A 25,116-nucleotide genomic window follows, 5' to 3' on the forward strand; every position below is an offset into this window, starting at 1 on the left:
GTATGAGGGTTAAGAAAAAAGGTAGTAAAGTCAACTAAATTCTGCAACAATTACTTAAGGTATGCACTAAATAAAAAGACATAATAGGATGTCAAAAACATAAAATGGTAGAAGAGATGAAATGTAGTGCTTTGAGAATAGATTTGAACCTAAACAACCACCTACTTAAAACAGAATGCCATAGACACAGACAGTTAAATATGAGCCTCATGTAATCCCAGACCAAAGAACCTATAATATATACACAGAAGTAGATGTAAATAAGTAATAAATAAATAATAATAAAATAAATAATAGATATACAAAACATAGAAATGAATCTAAACATAAAGAAAACAATCAAATCACAAGGGAAGAGAGCCAGAGAAGAACTACAAAAACAACCAGGAAACAATTAACAAAATGGCAGGAATTACATACCTATCAATGATTACTTTAAATGTAAATGCTCCAATCAAAATACATGAGGAAGCAGAAAGGATTAAAAAGAAAACAAAAACAGGACCCACCCAAATGCTGTCTACAAGAAACTCACTTCAGACCTAAGACCCACACAGACTGAAAGGGAAGGGATAGAAAAAGACCCTGTAACCAAAGAGGAACAAACAGCTGGGGTGACAATACTCCATCAGACAAAGTAGACGGAGGATAAAGGGATCCACCCAGCAGAAGGGAAAAGTGCTTGTAAATATTTATGCACCCAACACAGGAGCACGTAAAAGCATGAAGTTAATATTAACACACACAAAGGGTGAAACTGACAGCAATATAAGAGTAGGGCACTTTAACAACTGACTTACATCAATGGATAGATCATCCAGACAGAAAATCAATAAGGACACATTAACCTGCAGTCACACATTAGACCAGATGGACTTAACAGATATATACAGAACATTCCATCCAAAAACAACAGGATACACATTTTTCAAGTGCACATGGCCTGTCCCCCAGAATAGACCACATGGTAGCCCACAAAACAAGTCTCAATACATTTAAGGTTAAATCATACCAAGCATCTTTTCTAACCACAATGGTAGGAAACTAGAAATCAGTGACAAGAAAACTTAAAAATATGTAGAGATTAAACAATGTGCTATTGAACAACCAATGGCTCAATGAAGAAATCAGAGGAAATTTAAAAATGCTTTGAAGGAAAATGAAAATGAAGACACAAAGCTCCAAATCTACAGGAAAGAGCATAAGCAGCTCTAAGAGGTAAGTTTCTAGCACTGCTGCTTACCTCCAGAGATGGGGACACTATACCTGTACACTTACAGGAACTGGAAAAAGAAAAAACTAAGCCCAAAGGTCGTAGAAGGAAGGAAGTAATAAACATCAGAGGAAAAATAAATGAAATAGAGGTTTAAACAACGGAAAAGATTAATGAAACTAAGAGCTGGTTCTTTGGAAAAACAATTGATCAGCTATTAGCACAGCTCATCAAGGAAAGAAAAGATAAATAAAATTGCAATGAAAGAAGTTACAACCAACACCACAGAACTATAAAGAATTACAGGAGACTACCATGAAAAGTTACACGCCAACAAACTGAACAACCTAGAAGAAATGGATAAATTCCTAGAAACATACAATCTTCCAAGACTGAATCAGGAAGAAAGAGAAAATCTGAACAGACTGATTACTAAGTAATGAAATTGAATTCATAATAACAGTAAAAATCCCCAAAACAAAGTCTAGGACCAGATGGCTTCAGAGACAAATGCCACCAAACGCGTGAAAGAGCTAATGCCTATTTTTCTCAAACTGCTCCAAAAAAATAGCCAGCATTGCCCTGATACCAAACCAGGCAAAGATATTACAAATAAAGCAAAATTACAGGTCGACAACTCTCATGAACATAGATACAAAAATCCTTGACAAAATATCAGCAAACTGAATTCAGTGATACATCAAAAGGATCATTCACCACAATCAAGCAGGATTTATACCAGGGATGCAAAGAGGATTCAAAATCTACACAATCGGTGTGCTACACCGTAGTAACAGAATTAAGGGTAAAAGTCATACGATCATCTCAATAACTGCAGTGAAAGCATTTGACAAAATTCAACATCTATTCAGGATAGAACTCTCAATGAAGTAGGTAATAGAAGGAACATACCTTAACCTAATAAAGGCCTTATCTGAAAAACCCACAACTAACATAAAACTGATGGAAAGCTCAAAGTTTTTCTTCTAAGATCAGGAGCAAAACAAAAATATCAACTCACCATTTCTATTCAACATAGTACTGGAAGTCCTAGACACAGCAATCAAACAAGAAAAGGGAATTAAGGGCATCCAAAATGATAAAGAAGTGAAAGATCACTATTGTTGTTAGAGGACATAAGAGTATAGAGAGAAAACATGTAATATATACAGAAAACTGTAAAGACTCCACCAAAATATTATTAGAATAAATTCAGTCAAGTTGCAGGATGAAGTCAGTCAAGTTGCAGGATACACAATTAATATAAAGAAATCTGTTTTTATATGCTAATAACAAACTAGTAGAAAGAGAAATTAAGAAAACAATCCCATTCGAAATTGAAGAATAAAATACCCAGGAAGACATTTAACCAAAGAGGTGAAATAACTGTACTCTGAAAACAATACAACATTGAAAAAACAAACAAGACAACACAAATAAATGGAAAGATACACCAGGCCTGTGGATTGGAAAAAATTCTATTGTTAAAATGTCCATATTACCCAAAGCAGTCTACAGAGTCAGTGCAATCATCCCTATCAAAACACCAAAAGTATTTTCAGAGAACTAGAATAAATAATCCCAAAACTTGTACGGAACCACAAGACCCCAACTAGCCAGAGAAATCTTGAGAAAGAATAAGCTGGATGTATCACAATTCCAGATTTCAAACTATTATCACAGAACTGTAGTAATCAAAACAGAATGGTCCTGGCAAAAACAAAAACAAAACAAACCCCGACAGATCGATGGAACGTGATCACGAGACCAAAACTCAGCCCGTGTGCATGTGGTTAATTAATCTATGACCAAGGAGGCAGGAATATACAATAGGGAAATACTGTGCTGGGACAGCTGGAAAGCAACATGCAAAAGAATGCAACTACAACACTTTACACCATACACAAAATTGAACTCAAAATGGATTAGAGACCTAAATGTGAGACCTAAAACCATAGGAATCCTAGAAGAAAATGGGCAGTAAACTCTTGGACATCACCCTTGGCAATATTTTTCTGGATCTCTTCCCAAGCAACGGAAACAAGAGCAAAAATAAACATTTTGACACTACATCAAACTAAAAAGTTTTTGCACAGCAAAGTAAACCAGCAACAAAATGCAAAGGCAACTACTATATGGGAGAGGCTATTTGCAAATAGATCTGATAAAGGACTAACATCCAAAGTACATAAAGCCCTCCTACAGCTCAGTGTATGTATGCACGTACATGTCTGTATACATTTGTGTGTATATTCACACACGATATACACATATGCAATACTCATATACAATATGTACGTATACATACATACAATCCAATTAAAAAATCGGCAGAGGACCTAAGTAAACATTTTTCCATAAAGACATACAGATGGCCAAGAGATATATGAAAAGATGCTCAACACCACTAAGCATCCGGGAAATGTCAATCCAAACCACAATGAGATCATCACTTCCTACCTATCAGAATGGCTAGTATTGAAAAGACAAGAAACAACAAGTGTTGGTGTAGACATGGAAAAAAGAGAACCCTGGGGCACTGTTGGTAGAAATGCAGGCTGGTACAGCCACTGTGGAAAACAGTAGGTAGGCTTTTCCAAAAAAATAAAAAATAGAAATATCATATAACCTACTAATCCCACTTCTGGGTATTTACTCAGAGAAAATGAAAACATTAATTTGAAAAGATCTACGCTTCTCGGGGCACCTGGGTGGCTCAGTTGTTAAGTGAGCGGTCTTCACCTCTGGTGGTGGTTGTGGTCCCAGAGTCCACAGAGAACCAGGCCTGTTTCTCCCTCTGCCACTGCCCCTGCTGTGTTCCCTCTCTCACTGTGTCTCTGTGTTGAATAAATAAACTCTTTTAAAAAAAAAAATCTATGCTCCTCTGTTTGTTGCAGCATTATTTACAATAGCCAGGATATCTGCGTCCACAGATGGATGGATAAAGACGATGTGGTGTGTATAAACAATGGAAGATTACTCAGGCAGAAAAAAGAATGAAATCTTGCCACTTGCAACATGGATGGAACTAGAGGGTATTATGCTATGAGAAATAAGTCAGAGGAAGACAAATACTATAGGATTTCACGTATATCTAGAATCTGAAAGTCAAAAAAAAAAAAAAGAGCAAACAAGCAAACAGAAACAGATTCACAGATACAAAGGACAAACTGGTGGTTTGCCAGAGGGAAGGGGAGAAGTGGGGTGGGTGAAATTGGTGAAGGGGACTAAAGGGACAACTTCCAAATACTAGGGATGCCCAGCTGGCTCAGTCGGTAGAACATCTGATTCTTGATCTCTGGGTTGTGAGTTCGAGCCCCATGTTGGGTATAGAGATTACTTAAAAAATAAAATCTTAAAAAAATTCCAATTATAGGGGCACCTGGGTGGCTCAGTGGGTTAAGCCTCCGCCTTCGGCTCAGGTCATGATCTCAGGGTCCTGGGATGGAGCCCCGATGTGGGGCTTGATCCCAGATCCCTGGATCATGACCTGAGCCGAAGGCAGATGCCCAACGACTGAGCCACCCAGGCGCCCCGCTTTCTGCCCATTTTTAAAAATTGGATGGTTTTTTAAGTACCACGTTACAGGAGTTCTTCATGTATTTTGTATGCTGGTGTCTTACCAGGTATATTCTTCGTGAAGAACTTCTACGCAGGGCGTTGCCGATTTCGTGTCGTGGATGGTTTACTCTGCGGTGCGGAAGCTGTTTGGCTGGACGCAGCTCCCTTTGACCATTTTGGCTTCCGTTGCCCTCGCCTGAGGGAGCCGATCAAGCAAGTGTTGCTCAAGCCAGTATCAGAGCGCTTACCGCCGGGGTTTTCTTCTAGGATTTTTCTGGTTTGGGGGGTTACAGTGGAGTCTTCAGTCCCCTTCGAGCTCGCTCTGGAGTACGGCGCTCTTCTGTCAGCAGCGGATTCTCCCAGCACCGGGTCCTGCAGACTGTCCTTCCCCCGCGGTAGGCTCCTGCCTCCTTTGTGCGACGAGACCACCGTGCAAGTGTGGGGTTCATTGCTCTGTCCCACTGATCTAGGGGTCTGTTTCTGTGCCACCAAACTGCATGGATTACTCCAGCTGTGTCGTGTAAATGTGGGGGCGGGGTTCGTTTCCTTCTTTTTCAAGATTGCTTTGGCTATTTGTGGTCTCCTGTGGTTTCTTATAAATACGGAATTATATGTTCTAATTCTGTGACATGCCATTAATATTTTGACAGAGATTGCACTGAATCTCTAGGTTGCTTGGACATTTTTTTTTAATTTTTAAGGTTTTATTCATTTATTTGAGATCACAAGCAGGCAGAGAGGCAGGCAGAGAGAGAGGGGAAAGAAGGCTCTCCACGGAGCAGAGAGGCTGATGCGGGGCTCCATCCCAGGACTCTGGGATCATGACCTGAGCCAAAGGCAGAGGCTTTAACCCACTGAGCCACCCAGGCGCCCCTTTTTAAAAATTTTAAAAAATATTTATTTACTTGACAGAGACACAGTGAGAGAGGGAACGCACGCAGGGGGAGTCAGAGAGGGAGAAGGAGGCTCCCTGCTGAGCAGGGAGCCTGATGAGGGCCTTAGTCCCAGGACCCTGGGATCACACTTGAGCAGATTAAGTCATTAAGGCAGATGCTTAATGACCGGGGAGCCTGCTTTTCCCTCTCCCACTCTTCCTGCTTGTGTTCAGTCTCTTGCTGTCTGTCAAATAAATAAAATATTAAAAAAAAATGGGGGGGCCTGGGTGGCTCAGTGGGTTAAGCCTCTGCCTTCGGCTCAGGTCCTGATCCCAGGGTCCTGGGATTGAGCCCCGCATCGGGCTCTCTGCTCAGCGGGAAGCCTGCCTCCTCCTCTCTCTCTGCCTGCCTCTCTGCCTACTTGTGATCTCTGTCTGTCAAATAAATAAATAAAATCTTAAAAAAAAAAATGGGCAGAAAGCCTGACTAGACACTTTCTAGTCACACAGGCAGCAGCAGGCTGTCACCCTTCCTTCCTTCCTTCTCTCTCTCTCTCTCACACTCACACACACACAGGAATACTACTCAGACATAAAGAAGAATAAAACCTTGTCATTTGCAACTATGTGGACGGACCTAGAGGGCATCACGCGAAGCGAACGAAGTCAGAGAAGAAATACCGCGTGCCTGCACTTGCACGTGGGATCTAAAAAGCAAACAGAAGTGGCTCCAGGCGCAGAGAGCACGCGGTGCTTGCCGGAAGGGAGGCGGCGAGGGTTGCCGCAGGGGAGGGGAGGGAGGGTACCATCTTCCAGTTGTAAAGTAAACAAAGACGGGGGCTGTAGCGAGCGCACAGGGAGGAGAGTCCACGGCACGGCCACACTGTGGATGGTGACTGAGGGCGACCAGACTGTCCGCGGCGACCACTTCGGGGCCTGCTTCAGCCCACGAGGCTGAGCGAGCCACTCTCTCAGGCCAAGGGCCGGACCACAAACACCGATACCTACCACCAGGACGCCTCGGGGTAGCCCAGGACTTTGGGATGTCGGGGCAACAGCAAGGTCGCCTTACCTCTAATGGGAATAAAATTTTAAATGGCCCTTGTGCCCCAAATGTATCCGATGCCATACTTTCACCAGCTGCTGATTAAGGTCGTGAGACTCGACTCCCTGGATGCAAGGGGAACGGCCTCGATATTTCTACCAGGAACCCTGCCCTCAAAGAAACCAACAACCAAACCTCAGTCGTGGTCCAAAGGGATGCTCCCCCAAAGGATGATCTAGAAAAATCGATCAACGGGCCCCAGAGAGGGGAAAACAATATTGGAAATGGAATTCTCTGTTCAGTGAAAAGAATTCTGTCTGGGACTAAATAATCCGGTCCTGCCTGACCCTAAAATGCCCATCGCCCATGGCTGGGCATGCATTCAGTCACCAGTCTGCTGAGAAAACGGTAGCTCTATGAACCAGTACTGAAGGGAAATACCAGTAAGGCCACCTTGCTTGTCCCACCTCCCCCAGATAGAAGCCTGGGGAACCCGTCGATGCATTTTTTGGGCATTTGGGGCATCTTTTCCCCCAAGTTTTTATTTAAATTCTAGTTACCATATTTGGTAAAATTGGTTTCAGGAGTAGAATTTAGTGATTCAGCACTTACACACAACACCGGTGCTCATCCCATCTGCTACCCTCGATACCCACGCCCCACTGGCCCAGCCCCCACCCACCTCCCCCCATCATCCCTGTCTGTTCTCCATCGCTAGGAGTTTGATGGTTTGCTTCCCTCTTTTCGCCCTCAGGCATTTTAAGTGCCCAGTGGACCATCTGCGGTTTGGTATTTTATCCAGTTCCCCCCATCTCATGACTAGAATCTGATTTAGTCGGGGCTTGTGTGTTTTCTCGCTGGACCGAGGCTTTCCGTTGTAGACGGGCAAGAGCGCAAGTCCAATCAGGAAAGACTAATCCCGGGGCGCCTGGGCGGCTCAGCTGGGTGGAGCGTCCGATTCTTGGTTCCAGCTCAGTTCATGGTCTCAGGGTCCTGAGATGGAGCCCCTCGTCTGAATCCATGCTCGGTGGGGAGTCTGCCTGGGATTCTCCTTCTCCTGCCGTCCCTCCATCTACCCCCACCTCTAAAATAAATAAATCTTTAAAAAAAGATCTTCCCTACCTGGGGAAACCTGGAACTTCCCAGGGCAGGTGGCTCAGCGGGTCTGTGCTCCACGGGCCGGAAGGCACTCCCGCTGTACCACCCCCCACCCCAGGCCTCCGGGCTGGAACCCACTCATGGCTTTATAACGGCTCAACTGGCAAAACCTGTGAAACCCTTCCCCTGTCCCAGTCCAGAGCCCTGCCATTGGTCCTCCGGAGCCTCAGACCCACCTAGAACACATCAGGGCTCGCCCTCCCAGGTGCACCTGACCCGTGCGTGTCCCGAGCCGCAGCTGCTCGATGTTCCAGCACGAAAACCTAATTCCTTCTACTGAGAACAACTGTGATTAAGGAGAACAAGTTTCGTCACGGTATGCTCCTGTGGGCTGAAGACCTCAAATGTCAAAACTTTGCAACCAGACATTTCGGCTACTGGAAAAGACAAGGCCAGAAAGTCTCTTCAGCCTTGTTGGGAGGGCCTCTACCTGGGGCACAAAGCTGTGTCCCCACTGCCCACCAGCCCTTCGCAGAAACCATAGGTGATGCTTGCCCGGTACCTCCAGACGATCTCCAGCACGTTCCACCTCAGCAACACTCGGACGTCAGATGGGAAACTCCTGACGTCTTCCTCCAAACCTTCCTCTTCTTTCAAATGTAGCCTTACATGCTTCTTACCGCTAAGAGGCTTTCTTATGACTCCGATGTGGGACCCAACACCCAGAAAATGTCCTTTCCTGGCACAGAGGAACACAGATGACACAATAACCCTTTCTTTTTAGAGGAGGGAGGGGCAGAAGGAGAGAGAGCCAGAGACCGAGAGTGGACGCCTAAACGACTGAGCCCCCAGGCGCCTGTGCCCTTGATCCGTGGTGCTTTGGAGGAAAGGTCTTCATCAAAAGAGGGAAATGGGAGCCTGAGTAGCGGCTGCTGCAGTCCCAGAGCCCGGGCCGGGCCGTAGCTCTCATGCCCCACCTGCCTGGCCTCCGCCCCTCCACAAGAAGCCTGCGCGGCTAGACAGGCAGAGGCTGGAGTCTCTTCTGGAACAGCCCGCCAAACGGAAACCCGCACACCCGGAATTCCCACCCGTTCCCACCCCGGACTTTGATTCCAAACCGCCTCTGCCAGCTCCCTCCTTCCACGGTCATCCTGTTCCCTCTTTCGGGCTCCAGACTCGCCTGCCCAAGGTTTTGCCGAGACCGAGCAGACCGCCATGCCCTTCCCCTGCCGTTCCAGAAGAAACCCGTCCTTCGGGTGAAATGACTGGTTGGGGGGCACCTGGGTGGCTCAGTCTGTTAGTTATCTGCCTTTGAGTCAGGTGAGGGTCCTAGGGTCCTGGGATGGAGTCCTGCATCGGGCTCCTTGCTCAGTGGGGAGTCTGCTTCTCCTTCTCCCTCTGCCTGACACTTTGCCCACTTGTGCTCTCTGTCAAATAAACAAAATCTTAAAAAAAAAAAAAAAAAAAAAAAAAGACTGGCTGTTTTATTTGCAAGGTCGACAGCCGTGTGGCATGATGTTGAGGTGGCCTGGACAGCCAGGCCTACCAGGTGCCTCGCTCGCATCCTCCAGCAGCCTCCCCTTGCACCGGGGGCAGCGCCCTCTTGTTCTGGGTGCAACTCTGCAGACTGCAGTTTTCGGGTGGACCCATTCCCTAGGTAGCGCCCGGAGCTGCCCTTTGCGGCTGGCCAGAAGGGAGGACTCTGAGAACGACCCCTCCCCAACGGACGCACTGACCAGAGCACTGGCCGGCTCTCCACGCTCAAGCAAAGGCTAAGGGGGGGTTGGGGGGTCACAGGAGACAACGGGCAGCAGGTTCAGGAAACCTCTTTATTGGGCAAAGCCACCCTACCCTGGCCTGCCGGGGACAAGGAGTGTGGAGAAGGGGTCGGGGATCTCGCAAGGTCAGGGACCCGGGCATTTCGCGGCGGCGGCGCAGGGCAGAAGCGAGGGTGGACCAGTCTCGCGACCGCTCAGGCCTCTGCCTCTGCGAAAAGCGGGTTAACGAAGTAGCTGCGGCTGGTGCTGCTGTTTTCCAGTTTCGGCGCGGGAGGCTGCGGGTGCGGAGAATCAGGGGACGGGGCGCAGCCAGGGGGCGTGGGCGCCCAGCGCGGCCGCGGGGAGAACCCGCACCCCCTCCGCCCCCTCACCGGCTCCGCGGAGCCCGCAGCGCCGAACGCCGGGTTGGAGAAGCCCAGGGGCGCCACCCCTGGCCCGGGGGCCGCTCGGTCGCGCCTACTCCACCTGGGGAAGAAGGACGCACGTGAGCCCTCGACGGCTCGGCCCCCACTCCCGGTACCTGACCCTCTGCCCCCTAGGCCTGGCGGGCCCCCTGGGCCTCTGGACCCCCGCGCACCCGCCCTGAGACCCCGCCCCGCGGCCCCGAGCCCCAGCGGCCTGAGCCACCGCCCCCCTGCAGGTCCGCCCGGCAGCCCGAGACCCCACCGCCGCCGCCGGGCCCCGAGCCCGCAGCCCCGCCGGCGCACCTGAGCCTCCCAGCGCCGCGCAGCAGCAGCGCGCCCGCCGCCAGCGCCAGCAGCAGCAGGAGCAGCGCTGCCGTCACGCCGCCGGCCAGCTCCGCGCGCAAACCTGAGCCGTCCAGCCCCGCCGCCGAGCTGTCCTCGACTGGCGCGCCCGATTCCCGAGCTGTCGCCGACAGGACCCCAAGGGCTTCGCCTGCAACGGACCGCGCCGGCTCAGTCTCCGCCACGCGGGGCGGGCCAGGGACCGGGAAAACGCACCGCGGTTACCGTGCTCGGCGACGTCCGCCAGGAGGGCGCGGGCCAGCCGTCGCGCCCCGCCCGTCTCCGGCCGGGTCTCCGCCAGCACCACCTGGATCTCCGTGTCCTCCTCCGCGCCTGCGGGGTCGCGCGGCCGGGCCGGGCGCGGCACCTTGGACACCGCCACTTGCACCCCCTGGTACTGCGGCTGGGGACGGAGACAGGGTTGTCCCAGGGACTTCGCCCTCGGACCTGCGGGGGCCCCGGCGACAGGGACGAATGGTGGCCGGCTGCGCGGAGAGTGACCGCGTCAATCAGGCAAAGTGAGGCCCCAGGGTCCCTGCGGGGAGAGGTCCCGGGCGGGGGCGGCGAGGGGTGGCAGGTTGAAGGTGGGGGGCGCGGCCCCGTTACCAGGAAGGCTTGCAGCAGCCGCGCCCGGTACCGCTCCAGGTCAAAGGTGGGCCCGTGGGTCAGCGACACGATGGCTCCTGCGACGGGAGGGTCCAGCACCATCAGGGAAACTGAGGCTGGGGGCGAGCCACGGTAGCTAGGCCGGCTCAGCAAACACGTGCCGGGAGGGGGCGCTCACCGCAGAGGTCGCAGCACTGGCCCTGGGGCCGGAGGGCGTCACGGCAGGCGGTCGGGGGGCAGCGACCGCCCAGGGGCTGGAGCAGGGCGGCGCAGATCCAGGGCTGCCGCTGGAGGAGAGCGTCGGTCAGCACGGAGGCGGGGAGGGCCAAACCGCGGCGGCAGAGGCCGGACGCCGGGGCCCCTCCCCGGGCGGATCCCCTCCCCGAGCGGGCCCCCGCCAGCCGCTGCGGGCCCCACTCACCTCCGCGTTGCCGCAGACGCAGCCCGACCGCTCGGCGCAGGCCTCGGAGCCCACGCTCAGAGCGCCCGGCCCGTGGAAGCGCAGGCGGCCGGCGCGGGACGCCAGGAACGCCCCCAGGTCCTCGTCGCGCGTGAACGTCTGCGGGTGGCCGGGTCACGAGCGGCGCCGGGGTGGGCGGGAGGGACAGCCTTTGAGTGCCCGGAACTCACGTGCGGGGCCTGGCAGGGGCGGAGGCGCGCCGGGAGGGGCACTGCCCGGGGTTAAAGCGTGGAGGGGAGACCCGAGCGCCGGCCCCGCGCGCGCCAGCTCACCTGGCCCAGAGCCCGGACGCTGCGGACGCGCGCGGGGCCGGAGATCGCGCCCAGGCCCACTCGGAAGGAGGCGTCGGACGGGAAGACTACGTCGTCGTGGCGGCAGGGCACGCGCTCGGCGTCCACGGAGAACAGGTCGCGCGCCGCGTCCCCGGAGCGCCACAGGCGCGGGTCGTGCCAGGAGAAGCGGTCGGGGTCGAGGAAGCGCGCGGGGGCGCCTGGGTGGGCGCGCGTCCCTGAGCTCCGCGGGGAGGGGCGCCCCCAACCGAGCCCCGCCCAGAAGCCCCCCCTTCCCCGGGCAGGCCCCGCCCTGGTCACCTTCCCCGCCCCGGGGCGCCTCACCTGTGCCACAGCCCTGGTCCCTGCTGGCGTCCTGGGCGCTGAAGCCAGCCCCCGAGGCCAGGACGAATTCCCCGTCCAGGGGCAGGAGCTGTGGGAAGCACAGGCGGAGGCTGCGCCTCGTGGTGGCCCAAGGTGCCACAGGGTCCTGCGCCGGCACCCGTGTTCCCGGGGAGGGGAGGGGAGCTCAGGGTCTGGGGGCGCCTGGCCCTGGCTGAGGGTCCGAGAAACGGGAGGGAGCAGGACTGCAGGCCAAGGGGCTCAGACCCAGCCTGAGCCCTGGGGGCCTGAAGAGTTTGGGGCAGGGTGACACTAGGGTCATTGCCCTCTCCCATCACCCCAGAGAAACTACAAGCCAGGAACCCCAGCCTCGGAGGAGTGTGAAGGCGGCCCTGAACTGTGTGAGGGAGAGGGGGCAGGGAGCAGGGCTGTGACAGCAAGACAGCCCCACCCACAGTGGGCTCTAGGAGCCCTGCGCCGCAGGAACTGGGGCCGTGATGCACAGGGCAAAGCCTGAACAAGAACTCGTTTTTGGAAAAGAACCAAAGGGGGTGAATCACTATACTGCATCCTCAAGTGATGTAGCGCTGTATGTTAACTATACTGGAATTAAAATGAAAACTTAGGGACGCCTGGGTGGCTCAGCCTGTTAGGTGTCTGCCCTCCGCTGAGGTCCTGATCCCGGGGTCCTGGGATCAAGTCCTGCATGGGGGTCCCTGCTCCGTGGGGGAGTCTGCTTCTCCCTCTGCCTGTCGCTTCCCCTGCTCCTGCTCTTTCTCTCTGACAAGCAAATAAAAATCTTTAAAAAAATGAAAACTTAATAATAAAAAGAACCAAAGGGGGAAATATAAATAAATTACAGAATGGGGAATAATTGAAAGGAAGAGTGCACTAGGTGAGATAAACATGCGGACTGGTCCAGCTGGAGAAGACCCACTGACTCGGGGGTCCCTGTGGAGGGAGGGACTCTGCAGGCAGAGCAGGAGTGAGTGCAGACCCCAGGGTTCCAAAATGCAGATGCAAATGGGGGGGTGGGGGGGAATATTTGAAGCAGCAAGGAGGATGCATTTTCCAGGTGTGAAGAAAGCTGAGAAACCCCAAATGGAAAGGCGCCCCGCGGCATGGGCAGCAAGAAGAATCACACCCAGAAGGCCGGCAGTGTGCTTAGGAACGCCAGCGACACAGAGAACATTCTGCAAGCTTCAGAGAGAGCGCACAGATCACCCAGGAAAGAATAAAACCTCAGAGGTCAGGTTTCTCAGCAAGAACAATGAATGCACAAGACGGTGTGCTGATATTTCATGTATTAAAGGAGAAGAAGGGCCCATCTGGAATTTTATACCCAACCAAAAGTCCATTCAAATGCGGGAGCGCAAGGAAAGACTGCAGACAGCGGCAGAGACCTGCCCTGCAAACATATTTGGAAGAAGAAGGAAAGAAATGGGAAAGAGACACACCTGAAGGACCTACTTGTTTGTGGGAAGACACGGACACTGAGAAGCTTAAGAAATGAAAAGGACTGCCAGACTTGAAATATACCAATTTCTAGAAAAAGTCAAAATGTCAAAATCGACACAAGAAGCAAGAGAATTTAAATAGACCAGCAAGCATTAAAGAAGTTACAGCGTCAGTCGGCTTCCAGCAGCAGTGCTGTTACATACTAAGTACACTGCACTCTCAAGGAACAACTCATTTCTTCTTACAGAAGCTGTTCTGGGAAACAGAAAAAAGAGTGAAAATTGTCCAGTCCATTTCATGAGGCCTGTGGTGATCTTGATTCCAAAAGCAGATGAAGAAAAATTGTATGTTCGTTCTACTTATAAATGTAGATAAAAAAAAATCCCCAATAAAATATTTGCTGATCAGGGGCACCTGGGTGGTGCAGTGGGTTGACTGTCCCAATCTTGGCTTCCACTCAGGTCGTGATCTCAGGGTCGTGGGATCGAGCCCCGCACGATCAGCAGGGAGTCTGCTTGGGATTCTCTGTCCCCCTCTGTCCCACCCACACACGCATTCTCTCTCTAAAATAAAGAAATAAATCTAAATAAATAAATAAATACATCTTTAAAAATATATATTAACTGACTAGATCCACTAGTGTATTTTAAAAATGCATGGTGATCATGGGGTTCCTGTCCTAGGACTGCTCCCAGCCCTACTTCCCAGTGGTACGTATGATTGTGTCCCAGCAGATGGCAGCGAGGAGTCTCGTGCCCACATGATCAGCGTCCTAGGGTAGAGGGAAGTCAGGTGTCTTGCAGAGGGGGGACCTGCTCGGACCTGCACCTACAGGAAGGTCCCAGGACAGTGGTCCCACAAGGACAGTTCAACCTTAGAAAACCTCACTAAAAGGCTAAAAGGAGGGAGGGGACAATCGTATCTCACTTGATGTAAAACAAACAGAAAACACCAGAGAAGTCCAACAAACTTATTTATGATTTTTTTAAAGAAGCTGCTAGCAGGCTAGTAATAGAATTTCCACAATTTAATAAAGTTTATGTACCAAAACCCTGCAGCAATCATTACTCTCAATGGAGAAACATGACACGCCTTCTCTTCCACGTTGGAACAACACACAGATGCCCCTTTTATCACTTTTGTTCAACCTAGGGGGAGGGACCCTGGACAATGTTATATGTTTTTAAAGATTTCTTTATTTTATAAAGAGAGTTGGGGGGAGGGGTAGTGGAAGAGGGGAGAGAGAATCCCAGGCAGACTCCCCGCTGGGCGTGGAGCCTGACACAATCCCATGACCCTGAGATCATGACCTGAGCCAAAACCAAGAGTCTGATGCTGAACCAACTACGCCACCCAGGCACCCCCCGGACAATGCTCTTTGGAAAGAAAAAGAAATAAAAGGAGTTAGGACTGGAAGGAAGGAGGAACAACTCTAATCATTCATAAAAACAAATAACTAGAACGAACATATGATTTTGTAAAAACATTGTACCGTTCACAATAGAAACCACATTACAAAGTGTTAATGAGTGGCCCGAGCTATATAAGACCTGTATGGGGACCACTCGAAAACTCTAGTTTCGACTTTTATGGTGGATGGTATGAAACATCTGCAGAGAAATTCACGGCCTGATGGTATAAAGCGAGTGTTCATTCCCAAACAAAACTCCAGGGTTTCATTGCGGCTGTTTCCTGACAAAAGTACCCTCCAGTTTCTCCACGACAGTCCGATCTGCAAAGAACCAGTTGGCCTTGGAGCAGAAGAGCAGACAGGAGAGTTGCCCCAGTGGGTGAGGACTGCTTGGTGACGGCAGGAACAGGCAAAGGGACACCCAGGGCGGCGGAGCCGCAGCCCAGGGGCGAGGCTGGTGGCTTGGAGGAAGACATCAGATACTGGGCTTATTCTAAGGAGAAGAATAAAGCTGGCTCTCTAGCTAGTGTCCCACTCAAGCGTGTGCCCCAATGGCAGAATTGTGACATAATCACTTATTAGACATATGCTCGGCTATGACTGTGACTCAACAGCAGCGAAGGGATTCTTAAAACCCCACAAACACCCCTATAAGGCAGCTGACTTTGCATCACAGATTATAATGAGACTCGCATTTGGACAGCGGGGAGTGGAAAGAAGGGCCAGATAGAGGGACCTGTCAGGAAATGAATGAATGCATGACTCTTTTAATAGCCTCAAGCTCTTTGGAAGGAGATCATGAAAGTAACAGTCAGCAGAGAAGGGCCCCAGGCCCCCACCCCAACTGACTCCCTGCTCAAGGGTCCACACCTGCTCTGGATGCCCCCCTTCCTGTTCTGGGCTGCTGCCTGCCTGGTTGCCACAGTTAGGCAGGGGCAGGGGGAGTGGGCCCTGGACCCAGCTGCCTCCCCCATGCCTCCCCTGTCTCCTTCACCTCGCTACTGCCCCCTTCCGTACCTTAGTCTCTGTGTTGGACAGAAAGGGCATCTATAGGGGCGCCTGGGTGGCTCAGAGGGTTAAGCCTCTGCCTTCGGCTCAGGTCATATCTCGGGGTCTTGGGATCAAGCCCCACATCGGGCTCTCTGCTCAGCAGGGAGCCTGCTTCCTCCTCTCTCTCTCTCTGCCTGCCTCTCTGCCTACTTGTGATCTCTATCAAATAAATAAATAAATAAAATCTTAAAAAAAAAAAAAAAGAAAGAAAGAAAGGGCATCTATACCCCGGATCTGCCAGGACCGGGACCCCCAGGATCTGCCTGATGCCCCCTGCCGGGGCAGGGACTGCTCTGGCTCTCAGGGAGGGGCAGGGGTCCCTTGCACTGATTTGTCCTGCCCCATGAGTGTCCAGGTCCCACTGTTATTGGCGCTTTTGGAAACCATCCACTAACCAAGATACCTCGGGGAGTGGAAATAAGACCTGGGGTCCCCAGATTCCGCATCTGGGCAAGAGCTTGGATAGTACTGGGGCCACTAGATGCCTCCCCACAACTTGCCCACCCACACAAGGTCCAGTGGCCGCTAATTGAGGACCTCAACCCTGGCACCCACACCCAGAGCCCCCGCCCCCAAGTCCACTCCTGCTGGGACCAGCAACCCTCACATCAGTCACACCTTGCTGGCAGGTCCGCTGTTGACAGGACAATGATCAACCCAGAGGACAGTGGGCGCTGTGTTGGCGCTTAACTAGGAGAGGACTCTGAGACCCTGAGGTCCCGGGAAATGACACTTTAAATCAGGGAGCGGTGAGCCTTTCTGCAAAGGCCCGGACAGTAAATCCATTAGGCTCCGAGGGCCACACAGACTCCCTCATGGCCACTGAACTCTGCTTCGTAGCGTGACAGCGGCCATAGATGCTAATGACTGAATGAGGAGGGAGGCTGTGTGCTAATAAAACTTTATTTATGGACATTGAAGTTTGAATTCTATATTTCCCAGTCCATGAAAGTATTCATCTTTTGGCTTTTTCCCCCTAACCATTTAAAAGTTTCAAAACCATTCCTGGGGGCGCCTGGGTGGCTCAGTGGGTTAAGCCTCTGCCTTTGGCTCACGTCATGATCTCAGGGTCCTGGGATCGAGCCCTGCATCGGGCTCTCTGCTCATCAGGGAGACTGCTTCCCCCTCTCTCTGCCTGGATCTCTGCCTACCTCTGATCTCTCTCTCTCTCTGTGTCAAATAAATAAATAAAATCTTTAAAAAAAGAAAAAAGCAACCATTCCTAGCTCTGGCCATGCAGCTGCACTAGGCCAGCTTGCTGACCCCCCCCTTTCACAGATCCCAGGAAAAAAGACCCAGGCCTTTTCAGACCCTTTAACACAGCCTGAAAGCTCCAGGCAAGTAGGTGGCTTCTCCCAGATTTGTTGGTCTTGGAGCCTCTTTTACCCTCCTAATTCCTACCATTCTCCGAAACACCAGTGTCCCATGAAGCAGTTTGAGAGAAAGACCCTTGAGATCTCTGATGGGGGGTTTTAGGTACCAGGACACAGAAAGGGTTTGGGGAGTAGAGTGGGGGAAGGGTGTTTCCTGGAGCGAAACTTAGAGAAGACTGACTTCTGGGGGCTGGAGGCCAGAAAAGAGGACATCGGGGACAGAAGGCGTCTCTGAACCCCTTTCCAAGGCTGGGGCACAGCCTGAGCTGGGACTAAGGTGTCTGCCTCCAAATCTGCCCGGAACCTCCCAGAAGCCCCTCCAGAGGACAAGGGCTCGAGGCCTCCACGGTTTCCCAAGCAGGTTGGGGCCGATCTCAAGGCAAGAAAGGGGCTTCCGGACGACCAAGAGGGACCACCAGCCCCCTCCCACCCGGGTCTCAGCCGCAGCCCCCCTCACCATGTCCGAGATGCTGTGACCTTCTCGCACCAGGACTGACACCATCTGCAGGAGGAAGTGGGTTGGCTAGCGCCCCCCTTTGCCTGTCCCGAAACCCCAGCCACGTGAGTCCCGCTCCCGAGCCCCCCAGGGAGGCGTGTGGGGAAGTCACCTTGTTTGCGGGGAACTCGACGGCGGCGCCCGCGCACGGGGTTCTGTTCTGGCTCCAGTTGGCGGCGGCTTCGAAGTCCGTACTGGGAATCCAGAGTTTGTAGGCGGCCCGGGTAAGCGCTGGGGACAGGCAGGACTGAGTGCTCTCGCCTCCGACGCGCCCACCCCCGGGGCGGAGGGAAGGTTGGGCCCAGAGCCCGCGCAGGTGGGATCGCCAGGGTGACCCAGACCCTGCAGGAGCCCCGCCTCGGTGCTGACGAACTCCTACCCGACCTGCGGCGCCCGCTCCCGCGTGCCCCCTCTAGGACGCCCGCCCCATCGCCTCCTCGCCCCGCCCCCAGCTTGCCCGTCGCTGGAGCCGGGGGCCAGGACAGTGACAACAGAGGGACGGAGGTGAAGAGGGTAGCGGAGGCCTCTGCCCAGTAGAAGGGGCCGGAGGGGGTCTCTGGTTGGGAGTTGTGTCCTGAGGGAACCGCGAGGGGCTTAAGAGAGGGGACAAGGACGGGGCTGCAGTTTTCAAGCTCCCGGGCCTCGGGGGCGAACACCGAGTTCACGCGTCGGCCGGGGTGCCAAGGGGGATGATCCGCGCGCCGTCGGGGACGGGGAAACTGAGTCAGCTTTGGAGCCCGCACCCTCCCGCGCGCAGTCGCTGCGGTGGGCAGGAACTGGGGACGCCGCGCATCTCTCGAACCGACCCCCGGCGCCCGAGGGCAGGGCCGAGCCCGGATGGGGGTGGGGTCTGGCCGGGGGTCTTCGCCTCCCCAAGGCCCGGGAGCCTCTCCAGCTCCCGCCGCCCGCCCCCGGCAAGCCGAGGCCCTCCCGCCGCCTCGGGGCCCCGCCAGGGCGCCCCCCGCTTACCCAGCAGCTGCAGCCACAGCAGGGCCCGGCCCAGCGCGCCCATCCCGCCGCGCTCCCGCGTCGCCTCCCGGAGACTTTGCCCGGCCGGGCCCACCTGACCGGGAGGGGCGGGGCGGGGCCGGGCGGTTACACATTTACCCTCCCCTTCCGCCCCCCGCCCCCCCCCGCCCCTCGAGGCGCGGGCCGGACTCGCTCCCTCCCAGCACGCTCAGCCTTCCAGGACCTGAGGACCTTGGACGCCCCGGAAGAGGAGCTTGTCGCGACCCCCCCCCCCGGTGTTGGGGGCGGGGTGGTGACCATCCTCCGGCTTCGCTGCTGTCCTGACCCTGTGCGCCCGGGGCCGGGTGCCCACCCTCCTGTCTGGGCCTGCCTTCGCCGCGGACGGTGGCAGATGGGTTGTGCGGCTCGAGCCCTGTGGACACAGGGCCGGTGGCTGCCAGCGGCGCGGGGTGAGTGGTGGGGGGCGCGCACCTGTCAGCGATGGAGGAGGGACAGGAGTTTGGGGGCTGGGACTGAACACATGCATGACCGCGAGCTGAGGGATGGAGGGAGGAGGAGGAGTGCGGAGCTGGGCAGGTGCTGGGAGGGTGGTGGGATGGTGGTGGGGTTGGTGGTGGGGATGGATGGGGGGAGGGAGGAGAGCGGATGGTGGGGAAGAGTGTTGGAAAGTGTGGAAGGTGGAAAAAACATGGTGCTTGGTTAAATGGGTGGTTGCTGGTAGGTGTCGGGGGGATTTTGTTGAGATGAATGGCGGGGAGAAAAGGTGGTGGATTCTGGCTGATGAGTGGCCCCTAGAGGAGACTGAAGGGTGGACCAGTGGATGAACAGGAGTTAGATGAACTGGGTAGCACGTTAGTGGAGGGATGGCTGATGCATGGATGCGAGCATGGCTGGATCGATGGATGGACAGATGGACAGGTGGACCGATGGTGTAGGGGATGCCGGAGGCATGGGGCTGGGTGGGTGGTGGTGAGGGAGGGAGGATGGATTTGTGAGGGATGGGATGGCGGAGGGCAGGCAGGTGGGTGCACAGATTGGGCACGGTAAACCGGGTGGTGGACAGGGGATACGGGTGGGGCACAGTGAATGGATGATCGGGGAGAGGGTGACCTGTGGGTGACGGAGTGGCGGAGATGGCGTCTTCCTGGTTATGGCTGATGGCAAGGGGAGGAGTGGGCCCCTGGGTCCAGGACAAGCTGGTCAGGGGAGAGCGACTGCGGGACAGGGGATGGACATGGGTGTGGACGTGGACGACTATGGGTACTACCCGTGGGAGGGCCACGACCTAGCCTTGGGGCTCCCTGGCAGCTTCCTTTCTCCTGGTTACCCTGCCCTCTCCTATGTCCCTGCCCCTCCCCTGCAGACCCCTGGAATTAGACCCATCACTGGGGCTGGTCTCTGCGGCTCTCCCGCAGCTGATATTTCTTCCAAGGAGGGTGGGACCTGCCACTGGGAAGGGGCAGGACTTCTCTGACTGGGACTAAGGAGGGAGGACACCAGCTTGTACCACCCCTCAGCCCAGCGGGGTGTGGGCACCTGCTCTCGGGGGTCTTCCTGGCCCTGGAGTTTGGCCTTGTCTGCCTGTCGGGCTGATGGGAAGCTCCCTCCTCTGAGGAATCCTCGATCAGGAACAGAGCGGCTCTTTGGGGTCACATCTGTTTTGCCCCCTTGTCTTGCTTCTCTCTGGGAAGTAGGCAGGTCTGTGGACTGGGCCTTCTTGGGACTCCACCAGGGTGTCTGGCTCTGCTCCCCTCACCTCCTCCCACTACCCCACTTGTGACTTTGTTCAAGGCAGAGAGCTGGGAGGCTCAGCAAGCTTCACTCCCAGGGCCCAGAGCCCCGGAGCCGAGCCTGGAAGGCCAGGCAGGTCTTCCCAAGGCTCCTTTCTCCCAACTCAGAAAGTGGATTGCACTGAGGCCGAGGCCCACACGAGGCTCTAGAGAGTGAGGTGGCTGGACCTGGGGGAAATGGAACTTTTGGACCGCTCCCGCCCCAGCTGTGCAGGCCATTCCCAGAGAGACCGTGCTGTCTGAACAGGGCAGCAAGGCTGCCCTGGAAGTGGTGGTGTTAGAGCCAGGACGCAGAGGAGGTCACAGCTGTAGCCCCGGTGTGGGTGGTGCACGGAAGGAAGGTGGCTGAGCCGGGGGAGTTGGGGCTGGCGGGCCATGAGACGGTGGCATCCATCTCCCCCGCCTGAAGGGGGTGCCCTTGAGCAGCAGCTGGACATGGGCCCAGATGTGTCCAGCTATCAGACGGTGGCCCAGATGGAGCCCAGGCTGAGGTAGGAGACAGGCTGCAGTCCTGGCCCAGACCTGCCCGAGAGCCCCTGGGACACCTCAGGAGTAAAGACATGATGCAGGGCATGGCTGGACTGTGCTGCAGGTGCCCTGTTTACACAGAAGGCCCCAAACTGCACGCACAGGTGCCCTGGGTACCCAGGTATGCACATGGGCACACACTTTGGAATTGGTCGAGATCTCAACTGCAAGTAGCAGAAATGCAAAGTCCCAAGGTGAGTTTGTTCCAGTAACCAGGAAATACCATGAAGCGTCTGCTTCAGGCAAGGCTGGATCCAGGGACCAGCCAAGCTCTTGGTCTCTGGGTCTGCCTTTGTCTCTCAGTCTCACTCTGACTTGGCTTGACTGCCCTCGCTGGATTGGTTCCCCTCTGTGCACAACCCCCTCCAGGTGGCAGGAAAGATGGCCTGGGGAGAACTGGACCCCACACCTCCCTGACTAGGCCACTGTGCATGGTCTCAGCGAGGCCTCTGATCGGTTCCTGTTTCCAAGGCAGCACCAACCCCATGGCACAGGATTGCGGAGCTCTGACGGGCCACCTCAGCCCTCCTCTAGTGTGAGGGTGTGTGAATGACAGTCCTGCCGCCCTGGGGTACCCCACCCAGACTTGCAGAGCCATGGGAATCATCGCCTTCCTACCCCCTCCCCCTCCCCCTTCTCTACAACTGTGGAAATGGATCCTGTCCCAAGAACAGTCAGCGGCTCTTTCACCCCCACCTTTGTCCCTGATCTGCTGTGTGACCTTGGGAAGTCTCCTGCACATCTCTGGGCCTTCATGTCTCTCTCCAGTGAGCATGATTCTCTTCCTGCACAGGGAAAAGAGGGGTGAGGTGGGGGCCATGGGACGATGGGGGTGGAGCCCCTCTTGGCAGGATTTCCCCTTTAAGACTCCAGTCTCTGCATGAAGTCGCCTCTCCAGAAAGGCCATCCTGGGCCCCCCCACTGTCAGCATCCTCTGTCCGACTAGGGACTGCCTGGAGCACAGGGGCTGCCCTAAAAATATGTATGCGAGGAAGGGAAGGCTGGCACTCCCCACAGGCAGGGCAGTCACCTGCAGGGCCTGCGGGTCTCAGAATAGTCCCCGCCCCTGACCTGGCCTTTCCTCTGTGCGCAGTCTTGGGGCTGGGCGTGGAGGGCTGGGAGATGGCACCCTGGACCTGCTGTCGGCTGGGGAGTTGGAAGATGTACGAGCCACACCTGAGGGAGGGCTCGGAAGGAGCACTGATCGGGGGAGCCAGAGTGCGTGGTGACCAGGAGGGAGCCACTAGGGCCAGGTGGCCACTGCAGACAGCATGTGACACCCTCCCCCCCACCCTGCACTTCCACTGCCTGGGAGGACCCAGCAGGCCAAGGCAGCACAGAGTGTCTCCTGCCAGGCCAGTGGCCACAGTGGCTGAGACCACGTCCTCCCAGCCCCAAGAGCGCTTTTCCCTGGGCTTCGTGCCACCCGAGGGCCAAACATGCCTAGCCCCACCGCCAGCCGCCAGCTCTGCCCACCCCTGCCCTGCAGCCTGGGGGAGGGGAGTCGCGGTGTGGGCCTCTGAGTTCTGCCTTCCTCCAAGGCCAGCCCTGGGGGTCAAGGCGCAGACCTCCTCTCGCACCTTCCGTTGGCCTCGTTGCCGCGGTGGCCTTGGTCACAGATCCCTCATGGTCAGGATTTAGATTACATTTGTGTCCACTCGCAGGAAACCTGCACTTTACACTGAGCGACCCCATCTCTAGGTCTTTACCCATCTGGGGTGCCGGGAGCGTCCTGCAGGGTGAACCGCAGTCCTGGGAGACCAGCAGAGCGCAGGAAGGTTCTCCTGGGGGCGCCACCCCCCCTCCCCCGAACTCCATGTTCTCACTTGAAAGCGACCCCGGAGACCGGGCATCTCTGACCAAGCGCAGTCATGCAGTGGCCTCGGGCATTTTTCCGGGTTTGGTCCTCGGCCTGCGTGGGAAGGTCCTGCTGCGGAGTGCGGAGTGAGCACAGGCCAGCAGCGTGGGGGGCCTCCGTGCGCTCCTGCACCTCCGTTCCCAGTGAGTTCCAGCTCATCCTCAGAAGTCCTGGTTGGAAGGGTTTGGGACACAGGGGCCCCACTCCGTCCCCCAGGGTCGCAGGGGTCATAGCGCTCTGCCCGGCACCCTCCTTGGTCCCGACTCACCAGGAGAGCGAGGCTGCCCCCAGTGCTGACTCTGGGGACCGAGGCCAAGGCTGTGCTGCCACGCTCAGTCCTGGGAGCAGTCTGGGCTCCGGTGGGGGAGCTGCTCCGAGTCCCCCAGCTGTCACTGCATGCACTCTCTGCTGCTGGATAGCGCTGGATCCACCGCAGCCTCCGCCTGGGGTCCCCACGCGCGCCTCTGGCCCGGTTCAACCAGCAGGGGGCACTCTTCTCCCCAGGTTTATGGCTCACTTCCGTTTCTGCACAACTCAGGAAAAAACTCCGAAAGGCTGAAAGGAAAGTATCCAGTTTCTGGAATTCTGGCTGAGTGCAGTCCCTCTGAAGGAGCACGAAAACCCAGAGTGCACGTGGCTCCGTGGCTGCCCAGCCCACAAAGCTGTCTGTGCTGTCGGTCTGGGCTGTCCTCAGGGGGTCTAGCTTCCATGGCGGGGGGGGGGGGGGGCCAGCAGCGTTGCTCAGGGTCCCTGGTGTGGTTGAGGCCACAGTGGGAGCCCAGGCCTGAGTGCGAGAGAGACGGTGGCACACAAGCCCCTCGCCACAGGGTCGGGCTGACTTGGGAGCCTCTAGGCCGAGGGAGATGGTGCCCTTCTCTGGGTTCTGGGTATGGGAGCCTGCATTCAGAAGAGCTGGGGGGCCCTGGGCTCCCCACTGTGTGCCCCACTGCAGGGCTGAGGCCATGGGGTGGGCAGGATTCTCTGGCAGGCCCCCCAGCACCGGACGGCAGGACCAGTGTGACCTGAGAACCAGTGTGGACCGGGGGGCAGGGCCCTAAGGCCCCTTCCTATTGCTCTGGCGGCCCAGCAGGGCTGCGGTGTGGACCCCGTCGGGGGCAGGACTGTGGGGGAGGCTGGGCAGTTCCCATGGTCTTTGCACCCATGCTGGAAAGAAGGCTCCTCACTGGATAATTTGGGGTGCCCTCGAGGGCTTCCTGCCCCTGGGCCTGGTCCTTATAACCACCCAGAGAAGTGCTGAGCTGGGAGGGGTCCTGCGGGCTCTCTCACCACCGACACGTCGAACTGGTTGCGTGGGGGGGCCCTGGCCGGCTCAGTCGGAAGAGCATGCAACTCCCGATCTCAGGATCTGCGTTCGAGCCCCGTGCTGGGTGTGGAGATTACTGAAATAAATATTTTTTAAAAACCTGGTTTCCTGGAGCCTTCACAAGCACCTGCATGGTCAGTACTGGGGTGGCCTTTTTTTTTTTTTAAAGGTTTATTTATTTAGGGGCGCCTGGTGGCACAGTCGGTTAAGGGTTCGACTCTTGGTTTCGGTTCAGGTCATGCTCACGGGGTTGTGAGATCGGGCCCCACACCGGTCTCCGCGCTGACGCACAGTCTGCCTGAGATTCTGTGGGAGGAGGGGGTAGAGGGAGGAGAGACTGAATCTCAGGCAGACTGCGCGCTGATCCCGGGACCCCAAGATCACGAGCTGAGCCAAAATCAAGAGTTAGCCGTTCCACCAACTCGGCCAGCCACGCGCCCCGGTACAGCTTTTTAATAACCGCATTTCAGAAAGGAGAGAGATGTGGTTCTTCCACATGACAGATAAGGAACTGAGGCTCCAAGAGCCCACAGCCCCCATGGCGGGTGAAGGAGGGGAGCTGGGCCGGTGCCGGGTCGGGGGCCCTTCCACCAGGCCGGATGCCTGGGCATGGACCTGGCAGGAGGGCGAGGGCCAATTTGTCTGCTTTGGACCAAGCCGCAGACTTGAGAGCACCGCTGCTGGGCGCACCGGCCTCCGGGACCTGCCAAGGTCAGAGCTCCACCTGCAGGGGAGGCCGCGAGGCCGTGTGGTCTGCTGGGTCTCGTGCAAACCCAGCACACGGGACCCCTTTCTCAAACATCCAGAGTTCTAAGACTGTGACAGCAGAGCATGAAGCCAAGCGTGGGCCCTTATGAGCATCGGGCT

The 25,116-nt window shown here is 55.3% G+C and overlaps 1 protein-coding gene across 3 annotated transcripts; it reads right to left on the reverse strand.

The window, feature by feature from the left end:
- Positions 1–9,581: 9,581 nt before the first annotated feature.
- On the reverse strand, positions 9,582–18,851 carry AMN (amnion associated transmembrane protein). Of its 3 annotated transcripts, XM_032839661.1 has the most exons (12): positions 18,750–18,851; positions 17,893–18,011; positions 17,742–17,786; positions 11,996–12,083; positions 11,654–11,871; positions 11,343–11,480; positions 11,100–11,208; positions 10,922–10,998; positions 10,541–10,718; positions 10,277–10,466; positions 9,941–10,034; positions 9,712–9,844 (listed from the first exon to the last, which is right to left on the reverse strand). In XM_032839661.1, exons 1-12 carry the CDS (start codon positions 18,790–18,792, stop codon positions 9,764–9,766), a joined length of 1,380 nt encoding a protein of 459 aa, XP_032695552.1. In that variant the 5' UTR covers positions 18,793–18,851; the 3' UTR covers positions 9,712–9,763. The 3 variants fall into 3 exon arrangements, with proteins under 3 accessions (XP_032695553.1, XP_032695552.1, XP_032695551.1); XM_032839662.1 differs by lacking the exon at positions 10,277–10,466 and having other exon boundaries at positions 9,582–9,844; positions 10,532–10,718; XM_032839660.1 differs by having other exon boundaries at positions 9,712–10,034.
- Between the last annotated feature and the right edge of the window lie 6,265 nt (positions 18,852–25,116).

This window comes from Lontra canadensis, unplaced genomic scaffold (genome assembly GCF_010015895.1).
Source record: "Lontra canadensis isolate GAN:19392208 unplaced genomic scaffold, GSC_riverotter_1.0 scaffold108, whole genome shotgun sequence".
In the NCBI taxonomy this organism is placed as follows: Eukaryota; Metazoa; Chordata; class Mammalia; order Carnivora; family Mustelidae; genus Lontra; species Lontra canadensis.